Source organism: Micromesistius poutassou (genome assembly GCF_964030765.1).
Source record: "Micromesistius poutassou genome assembly, chromosome: 14".
NCBI classification, from domain to species: Eukaryota; Metazoa; Chordata; class Actinopteri; order Gadiformes; family Gadidae; genus Micromesistius; species Micromesistius poutassou.
Window position 1 is genome coordinate 15,606,429 of NC_140284.1, and position 10,392 is coordinate 15,616,820.

Genomic DNA, 10,392 nt, shown 5'->3' on the forward strand with positions numbered 1-10,392 from the left:
CCTCCTTCTCCTCCACCTCCCCCTCCTTCCCCCCCTCCTCCTCCTCCTCCTCCTCCTGGCTCTGAGGTCATCATGGGAGTACTCAGCACTTCTTGTTACCCCCCCCCCCCCCGGGCCCCGGGGTGTCAGGTGATTGGCTAATCAGCAGATCTCTGGTTACTCCTCTGCACTGAAGTCTGAATTGGATCTCTATAGTCCCTTAATGGTAGAGGAAGTGTGTGTGTGTGTGTGTGTGTGTGTGTGCGTGTGTGTGTGCGTGCACGCTCGTGTGTGGCTACCTACGTGTGTATGTATGTACTAGTGTACCTGTGTGTTTGTGTGCATACCTATGTGCATGTGTATGAATGCGTGTACCTCTGGTGTGTGTATGTGTGTGTGTGCGTTTACACAAGTGTGTTTGTGTGTGTGTGTGTGTGTGTGTATGTGTGTATGTGTGTGTGTGTGTGTGTGTGTGTATGTGTGTGTGTGTGTGTGTGCACATGTGTGTGTGCATGCGTGCGCGCGTGTGTGTAGATGCAGACAGCCTAAGTGCGGTGCTGTTCAGTGTGTCTGTTTAGGGCGCTCCCTGGCCAGCGTCTACGTCAGCATTTCGTCGTCACGGACACATCCCCCCTGATGTAGGAGCAGCGCTGCGTCGCCTGTGATTGGTCGGTTATTCTGAATATGAATATATACGAGTTCAGGGGCAAAAGAAACAAATTAACCTGCCCTGACTCCAAGGATCAAGTTTTATCAGTTTCATATAATAATAGACTTACATATATATACTGTTTATATATATATATATGTATATATATGTATATATACCTCTACAACAAGGTGCTAGTTCTGTAGTTCTAACCTCACTAAATCAGCCCTTTGATTGGTAGGCAAGGGCAAAAAATTGCCTGCTTTCTCAGCCAATCAAATTCGCTGTCCCTCCTCCATCTCCCCCCCTCCACGTCACCTCTGTGCTTAGCCCACTTATCTGCCCTCTGAATGTTAGTTACACAAACACAGGCGACCCACTTATTACCACTGGCAAACACACACACACACACATACACACACACACACACACATACAAACACACACACACATGCATGCACATACACAGCCACACATACACACACAAACACACACATGCATGCACGCACACACACACACACACCCTCATACAAGTCTGCAAATTGTTGGACTGATTAAATAGGCTTGAATTCGTCCTACATTGTGCATTGTCTGAACTTTACAAGCGTCAACCGCGGCTTATGTCATCACACAGACACACACACACACACACACACACACACACAGGTCACAAAAGGAAAAGCTAATCCTTAGACATAAAGTGGCATGAATTAAAGGAAAATAAACTGAATTTTCTGACATTTATTTACAATACAGTCATATTAACATGTGACTGCATACAAATGTGTCCACAGACACGGTGACTAATGTATGATAGTAAGCATTATTGGCCCTTAACACTAATATTCAGAAACAACACTGCCTCAAAAGGCTATTGGCTTAAGCAACACCAGTGAGGCATATACTTTTCCCAGAACTTTTAAACGTTGCAAACGTGCAAAAACATAATTACTGTATATATTTATGTGGCATTCAGTCCAATGCTTAAAATATATCTGTGGCATTCAGTAGGCCAATGCTGTGGTAAAGTGTGTAAAGTATGACCAAGTGTTTTTTTCTGTTCAATAGATACAACTTTATCAATCCCCTGTAAAAAAATTAATACAAAACATGACGGTAACTAAGTAAGTCAAACCGTCCAATCTGAAGGCTCTACTTAACCACTCCCCCTACTCACTTCCACCAATGCAAAGCGAACTGAACTGAGTAGGGATGTAGCCTAACTAGTTTGTGAACGACCCAGAGAAAGGCAACGCAAATTCAATGTGAACATGTATGAGGCTTTAATAAATGAATACGAACTGGAATGTATGTATTAACGTATAGTATCGTTATTCTCTTCTATTTATATACATGTTTTACGGTCACTACTAATTTGTGGCATAATTGGCTTGGTTCCAGGCTTAAAAGTCTTTATAAAACGGGAAAAAAATTGGAAATTTACTTGCAGAACCAGAGCCGTTCAAAAGGTCCTACTGTTAGGATTAGGGTTAACCCTAACCCTCACCCTAACCACCCTTACCCTCACCCTATGGAGGCCTAACCCTCACCCTAACCACCCTAACCCTAACCCTCTGGAGGCCTAACCCTCACCCTAGCCACCCTAACCCTCACCCTAACCACCCTAACCCTTACCCTAACCCTCTGGAAGCTTAACCCTCACCCTCACAACCCTAAGTTGCCTCACAACCCCTAGTTTGAGTGGCTCCCCTCAGGACGCAGACTCCACTGTCCGGGTTGCCGGACACAGAGGAGGAAGGCAACCTTCATTTCGAGGGCTGTCCAGCTTATTAATGATCACTGATTCAGGAACATATGGTTAGAATTGCCTTCTATATGCACTTTTATTTATATTTTTTATTTGAAGCACTAAGGAAGCACTTTAAAAACTTTAAAACTACTACTTTGTGTTGAATGATGAGGTGCGGTGTGTGCTGTGTGATTGTGCAGTGTGTCTGTGAATTGTGTATGTTGGTTGATTGTGCAGTATGCGTGCTGCTTATGTTTGTTGATTGTGTCCCTGAAGCTACTGTAATGTGCCCTTTTAAATTGCCCCTTGGGGACAAATAAAGTGCTTTGAAGTTGAAGTTGAAGTAACCCTAACCCTCACCACCCTCACCTTAACCACCCTCACCTTTAAAAAAGCCCTGTGGGTGTGTGTGTATGATTGACCGATCTCTATGTGTGTGTCTCTATGTGTGTCTCTATGTGTGTGTACGTATGATAAATTTAATTTACCGTTCAACAAGTAAAGTTTCCTTGCTTGCTTGGACCGTTTCAGATTATGAATTTCCATTTTTTCACCAGTTGGAAAATTCCACCCTTCGTTGTTAATGTCCCGTCACAACGTCTCACCAAGGTGAGGAGGAATTCTTCAGACTGGGAATCACGGGAACGACTGTGCTCCCACTCCATCTCTCTCTCTCTCTCTCTCTCTTTGGGGAGGCAGGGTGAGAGACATCCCATGATGTCCCATGATGCTTTGCAAGTTTATCTCCGATCTGACTCCAGGCTGAGGATGTCCCTTCGTTCTCTGAGATGCCCCCCCCCCCCCCTCAGGGGAGCTGAGTGGACCTTCTCCAGGCTCCTGGGAGAGCAGACCCTGGAGCGCTCTGACGGGGGCCACGCGGTGACGCTGGCCTGGTGCGTAGAACATGTGTGTGCGTGTGTGTCTATGTGTGTGTGGGGTTGTGTGTCTGTGTGTGTGTGTGTGTGCCTTGACTCAATACGCTGTATCAGGGAACCTCCCACTGATGACGCCGCCCTCCTCCGTCACACCAGGCTCCACAGCCCCCCCCCCCCCCCCCGAGTCCCTCCAACACAGACCTGCGCCCCCCCCCTGAGACCCTCCCCCCCCGAGACACACACCATGACCCCCTAGTCTGCAGCCGGAGAGGTGCCGGTGACGTGTTTGTGGTGACTGGTAGAGAGAGAGAGAGAGAGAGAGAGAGAGAGAGAGAGAGAGAGAGAGAGAGAGAGAGAGAGAGAGAGAGAGAGAGAGAGAGAGAGAGAGAGAGAGAAAGAGAGAGTGTGTGTGTGGCGCTCTGGTCATCGTGGTTCACCACAGACGCAGGTAAAGAGTTCAAGTACAAATCCAAAGTTTTTAATAAATGATCTTTATTCAAATAAATATGCAATTCTATTATCACATAAATAAAAAAACCTTTCTTGGGAACTCCTACATTCTTACACACACACACACACACACACAATATACAATCTTACAAATTGTGAGAATGGAACTAAAGTTACAGTTCCTATTTAAAGTTGATCCAAAGGGTTGTCAGGCTTCAGTCTTTAGTGTTTCAATTGCCTGTGAAGTTGGGAGAAAACCAAACGTTGACCTAACAAAAGGTATAAAGTGCGACGCGTGTGTCTTCTGTCAGGTAGGAGAATGTCAGAACGGCCTCTGAGTGAACGGCCCAGAGACGTCTCCTCGTGTGGGGGTTCCTCGTGTCGCGGGCTTTGTTCACGAGCAAGGCACACGCTTTGGTGGTGAGTGCCGTCTTAAGTAATATATCAACACTGCTTGTTTCTGAAGAAAATCAAACGGCGTTCTTCATCACCAGATACACACAGATATGTGGCTAACAAACCGCACAACGTGTGGTTAGCATAGCTGACCTAGCTTAGTTAGCTAATTCACGGTCTGAACAGACAGCATAGGACATCTAAAACTGTTTTTGTTGCGGTAAACAAGTTCTAGTGACCTTAAACCACATAGGCTACAGACAGTTCAAGATAATCAGTTTCCAGCAAATAAATTGTATTGCTACACACACATTTTTAGCCTATTATTTCTGGTACTTTGTTTTTTCTTAGAAAAGTACAAAATGGATACAACTATAATTCAGCTTAGGGATGTTACAGCACAGAGTAGCTTCAGCGACTGGAGGCAGAGGAAGCTTTCACGTAGAAAAAGCCAAAGGGATACCGCTGGAGTGCTAGCTAACCAGCATGCTACGTTTGGAGACATAGCAGATCAAAGTCAGTAGTGTGCACGTGGTAGAGTACACCTGTGTTGAGATTCTCAGGCTTTGGCTTCAAACCTAATTCCGCCTTGCAGCACTACATAATTGAGAAGAGGAAATCCTGAAAGACTGCAGCTTGGAGAAAGAGTGTTTAACACGTCGCCAATTCTACAGTATTGTGTTATAAGCTCATAATTGGTACCAGCCGTATAAAAAGACAAGTAACAATAGCCTTAGCCAAGACAAGTAACAACAGGCAAGTGCAGAGAATGCCTATTGGCCATCCTATGAATATCCATCACCTCACTTTCCTTCATATTTCAAAATGAAATAATGTGATCTTTGTTCCGTTATTGATAAAAATGAAGCCAGACAGACAAGACAGCATTATCTCTGGGACTCAGGAGTTTAGAGGACAGATTAACAAATCAAATCCCGTTTCAAACATGGTGAGCTATGGAGGTAGTTATTAAATTTGATGTTAGTATGATAAGACGCCAGCAAGCTGACTGAACAAACCTGTTGTGCTGACGTCATTCATACAATATGCCTATAAAATACGTCCTCCGCCCATCTTTCATCCACACCTTGTCATCAGTTTAAATTCAGGTTAGCTTAAGCTCATGGAGAACGCAGAGAGAAGCGAACAATATCAGTTTCAATACAAAGTCAGGACCTTGAGCAGAAGGTCAGGGACGCATCACGTTCATAACCCCGCTAAGAGGGATGGTCGGAAATCCTGACAGAATAAAGACTGGGAAGACCTTGCCTCCAGCACAGTGGAAAACAATGCGGCGCTCTCCAAAACATAGTCAAAGCGTTACCTAGAAGAGAAGCAGAGGAGAACAGTATCTTCAGAGAACATTGATGAAAAATGATCTCAGGAGCATACCTTATGCTCTGTAACACATGAACCCTGATTTGATTCGTCTCGGGGGTCCTGTGCAATGGAGGGCTTTGTCTGTTTGCCCTTTGGAAGTTTGGCTCAGGGTCTTTAGAGGGGTCATTCCAGCCCAACTCTGTTATTGCTTCTCTGGTCATCTTTTAAAGATTCAAAGCCTTCCAGAGTTTGGTTATTGCTTAGACTTCAGTCTATGTTATACCCAAAGTAGAGACATCCACATCCACACAAGAGACCAATATCCGTAGATCTGTGAAGACAGATCTTGTGCATCCTATCTTCAAAACAAAACGTAAACGTGATGCTTGCTTCATGTTGTTTGAACTAGTCCACAGCCTGCCTCCACTCCTACCGTCCACCAATAGGATAGTTAGCGAGCACATGATTCATGTTCTGAGGAATTGCTCATGCTTTCACTTCACCATCACACAGCTGCTCAGCTGCTGCTGTCCAACCAGACCGGGCTCCTGTATGTCCCCGTTGTCCCCGCTGAGGCAGCCCAGGTCCCAGGCCACTGGACCGGATGGGAGCGCAAGGGGGGCGAGCCCCAAGTACTGGGGCAGGTGCTGCAGTCGGAGGCTGGAGGGGAGGCTGGAGTGGGGCGGCTGGCTGATGTGCAGGTGGGCCTCCAGGAGGTCGGCAGCAGAGGCCACCGGGGAGACACTGGACGGGTAGCAGGGGCACGACGAGGAGCAGGAGCTGGACTGTAAAGGTCGATCGAGGGTCTGCTGCCAGGGGCCGCACACTGGCACAACTGGGGCCGGCTGGGGAGGCTGGGAGCACTGAGGCATGGCGCACTGAGGCAGGGTGCACTGAGGCAGGGAGCACTGAGGCATGGCGCACCGAGGGTCGCTCTGCAGGAGTGAGGAAGCTGAAGGGGCGAACAAAGCGACTGGGGGAGGGGACGGCGAGGTCTGCTGAGTCAGGAACAACCCGGGATTCTGGGAGGACGCTGCTTGAAGGGCCTGGGTTTTTGGCTGGTGTTGAATCTGCAGCATCCTGTTCATCCAAGACAAAGGGGATTTAATGGACGAAGTGCTGCACTCAAGTCAATGCTTTTCTGTGTTTCTCTGCATCCGTGAGTGCATGCATCAATGAGCATGCGTGTGCTCCCATGGCTCAAGCTCACCTCTGCTGATACAGCACTTCCTCCAGCATGCTGCGATGCTCTGAGAGGGTCGGGCCCAGGGAGCCACGGCTGCCACGGTTACAGGGAGGCGGGGCAGCCTGCCTCGTCAGACCTTTGATCTTGTTTAATCCCAAGAGCCCTTTCGTGCGAGTGTTCTTCCTCAGCTGCTGGCGGAACGCTTTGAGTCCTGCAAGGAGGCACAAGAAAGTAGTGAGCTACAAAATACCCCTTGATGGCCAGGGTCACACCAAACAGCAGCGACTGTGAGGAGAGTACTCAGGTCAGTGTTTGTTCTGTTGTGATGACTCAAGCTGGTCGGTTCCTCTCACCTTGTGGGAGGGATGTGTCTGAGGCTCTCCGGCCTTCCTGGAAGCTGGCAGCAGGGAGGCGGCCGTGCGTCTGGGGCAGGAGGTGGGCGGAGAGGGCCAGAGAGGATCCTGGAGGGAGCAGGCCTCCACACTCAGTCCCGCTGAAGGCCTGCATAGAGGGATGCTGGCTGGACGAGGACCTTAAACAGCCGTCCGAAGAGGCGCCCTCGGAAGGACTGACCACGATACCTACGGGCAGGAAGATAAAGAAGTTAAAGCACGTTGCACTGTGTGGCCGCCAGGGTCAGAGCATTGGTGAAAGGTCATCGGGACAAGGGCACCCGCTCCTGTGAGGGAATACTCACAGGGGGGGCTGCACTGATGGAGGCCAGCGGACACCTCGGCCAGCGTGTGTCTCCGGGAGGCGGTGGTGGGGAGGAGGCCCAGGCCTCTGGTGGGGGGCTGGCCGGCCTCCTCCTCCTCCAGGTCACGCGGCCTCACCTCCTCGCTGATGCTGGTCTCCAGCAGGCTGGTGGGGGATATGGAGCGGTTCCACAGCAGCCGGTTCAGGCTGACCTCCACTGGAAACACCACTCGCTGGGGACAGGGGGAGCGCTAACGGTTAGCCTCGGACAGACTGGAGACAGATGGGGGGGAATGCTAACAGTTAGCCGCGGAGGGACTGGGGACAGATGGGGTGAATGCTAAGCAATAGTGTTGCTTTCTAAGGAACGTGGATAGTGCTAGTTTAAAACTATAACGTCTGAGGTTTTACCTGGAACAATCCACCTTGGTCGCACTCCATTTCGGGGTAAACAGGATGGCCACACGTGGTCGGAATGGAAAATGGTGCGTTTCTGAAGCCTTCACTGGGGTCCACAATCAGCTGAGGAAAGAGAAGGAACACAGAAGGTTGAGATATTGAATTTCCAGGTCTGGAGCTTTTGAAAGTCTGGGCTAAACGTAAGGCATGGCCCCCAGGGGCCCTCACCTCTGGGGCGCTGGTATCGGAGGTGCTCCTGGGTCTCTGGGTCCAGGTCTGGCGGCTGAGCTGCTGGGCCCGGTGCTCGCGGACCCGCTCCAGCAGCAGGTAGTAGATGGCAGAGAAGTGATTGTAGCTGCTGCTCTGTAGGGACTGAAGGAGCAGACAGGTGCTCGTTAGTGGCTGTTTGTTCGCTTTCCACTCTATCCCATTTCCACAGCATGAGGCCCTCAGAGACAACATTGCTAGAAGGGCGACGCAGAGGTGACTGCTTTAGGTCACTGTTGTCATTATAAAATGACATGGATGATGCTATTTCTACCATCGGAGTTAGCTGTAAGCCCCTTGGCATGCAGACAGCCCTAAGTGGGGGTCAGCCTGGTGTCAGGAAGCTCACATACCTTTCAATTTAATCCTCTCACTCCTACCCTCTACACCCTGACCCCGCCACCCTCCTGCTAATGTTGAGCACCGTTTCAGGTCCCAGATCCAGGGAGTCAGGCTTACCTCGATGGTCCTCTGGCGGTCAATGCCCAGGCCGTTCATAATGCCAAGCACCGGCTCGCTGTAGTCCCCCAGGTTGGAGCTGTACTCCGTCAAGGAATGGCCCAGGGTCTGGAGGGGGGCAGCCGGGTCCGCCATCATCCAGCGGTGCTGCTTGATCTGGGCCACGCTGATTCTCCTGGCCGGGTCCACCACCAGCATCTTACGGATGAGGTTCTCGCAGTCTGGAGGGAGAAGGGACGGGATGAGATCCTCTGATTATGTTCGGCTCAACATAGGGAAGCCTGTCATTCTAATGCCCCTCATTTCTAACTGCAGCAATAGCTGGGTAGTCCTTTCCCCCTGCGCCTGTGTGGGGACTGCCTACCTTCAGACATGAAGAAAGGGATTCTGAAGCGTCCCTCGGTGACCCTCTGCCGGAGCACAGGGAGGCTGTGGCCGTCGAAGGGAAGGGAGCCGCACACCAGGACATAGAGGACCACGCCAAGGCTCTGCAGGAGGAGGGAGAGGAGGGCCGTGGTCAGAGTCCTAGGGACAGTGCTGGTCACTCTGTGGTGGGGAGCAACTTTAAGAGTTCTGGAGACTTACCCAGATGTCCAGCTGAGGGCCTTCATACTCCTTCCCCTCGAACACCTCGGGCGCGGCGTAGGGCGGACTGCCGCACCACGTGGCCAGCGGCTCGCCCGCGTTGTAGAAGTTCCCGAATCCAAAGTCTACCCAGAGGAAGGAAGGCTACTTAGCAACAACTTAGAGCTCATGGTGTTTCCATCTTATTCTGCCATTCCCGTTGGCTTATGGTGGAACAGTAGTGTGTCAGATAAATCTTGGATCCGCTAGGCCAAAGGACTGGAATGGAACAGATACAGTATTATTAAGCTAATAATACTTAGTGCACAAAGGGCTGGTTGTCTGGCTGAATTCAGGCCGTCACATTTCCTGTGTTTATATAAGGATGTCTGTGAATATTTTGTGTGTTTCTTCTAAATGTTTGTATTTAATGTTGAGTACATAACGAAGGTTGCTGTTTGACGTCTAATCACCCATGAGAATATTAGCCTCACCCAAAATGAATCATTATGGCACTCACTTAGCTAAAGAACTAAAGTCATCTATTGGCAGTGATCCATGACTTAATGAATGCATTAATGAAGGTCCAGGCTGACCAAGTCCAACCAGAAACCATTGGCCCTCTCCCTTTACATCCGTAGAGAGGGTCCCGTCCCCCGACTCACCAGCTAGCTTGATGTTCATGTTGGCGTCCAGCAGCAGGTTCTCTGTCTTGAGGTCACGGTGGACGATGTGGCGCCGGTGGCAGTAGTCCACCGCCGTCAGGATCTGCCAGAACTTCCTGCGTGCCTCGTCTTCACTCATGCGGCCACTGGAGGTCAGGTGGTCTGCAAGGGCGCATGGGAGCTTTAACAACCAGTCAAAACCAGTACACCCTTCTGACAGAACCAGTACACCCATCTGACAGAACCACTGTAACCAGTGTACTGTATGATGCAGCAACATACTCTGTACTCACCGAACATCTCTCCGTTTTTGGCATATTCTGTTACGATGTACAGCATGTCTTTGGTCTCCATGACCTGAGAGAGAGAGAGAGAGAGAGAGAGAGAGAGAGAGAGAGAGAGAGAGAGAGAGAGAGAGAGAGAGAGAGAGAGAGAGAGAGAGAGAGAGAGAGAGAGAGAGAGAGAGAGAGAGAGAGAGAGATTAGCCACGGTCTTCTGGTGGTGACGATGTTCCAGATTGAAGTATCCCTGTGAGGCTAACTGGGCTCGACAGTTATGAACCCACCGAACACATCCGAGCCCCCCCTCAGGCCGCCCCTCAAGCCCCTCCCCAAAACACTGGACTAGCTGGCTAGCTTCAGCAGCAGCTCTGCTAGCCTGGTGAGAGTCGTGAGCAGTGAGGCCCAGGCAGCACGGCGAGGGGCTAGGGAGGTAGTCTGACAGGTGGGCTGGCCGATT

General features: G+C 50.0%; 1 protein-coding gene across 1 annotated transcript in view; it reads right to left on the reverse strand.

Annotated features, from left to right (window-relative positions):
- Positions 1-3,724: 3,724 nt before the first annotated feature.
- Positions 3,725-10,392, reverse strand: part of sik1 (salt-inducible kinase 1) — an 8,111-nt gene continuing 1,443 nt past the window's right edge. The window contains exons 4-14 of the mRNA XM_084478714.1: positions 9,948-10,011; positions 9,655-9,816; positions 9,011-9,135; positions 8,790-8,913; positions 8,426-8,646; positions 7,928-8,071; positions 7,712-7,822; positions 7,302-7,533; positions 6,958-7,185; positions 6,629-6,815; positions 3,725-6,498 (exon numbers count right to left, since the gene is read on the reverse strand). Coding sequence (XP_084334840.1) covers positions 5,913-6,498; positions 6,629-6,815; positions 6,958-7,185; positions 7,302-7,533; positions 7,712-7,822; positions 7,928-8,071; positions 8,426-8,646; positions 8,790-8,913; positions 9,011-9,135; positions 9,655-9,816; positions 9,948-10,011 — 2,184 coding nt within the window. The 3' untranslated portion in view covers positions 3,725-5,912. The remainder of the gene's footprint in view (positions 6,499-6,628; positions 6,816-6,957; positions 7,186-7,301; positions 7,534-7,711; positions 7,823-7,927; positions 8,072-8,425; positions 8,647-8,789; positions 8,914-9,010; positions 9,136-9,654; positions 9,817-9,947; positions 10,012-10,392) is intronic.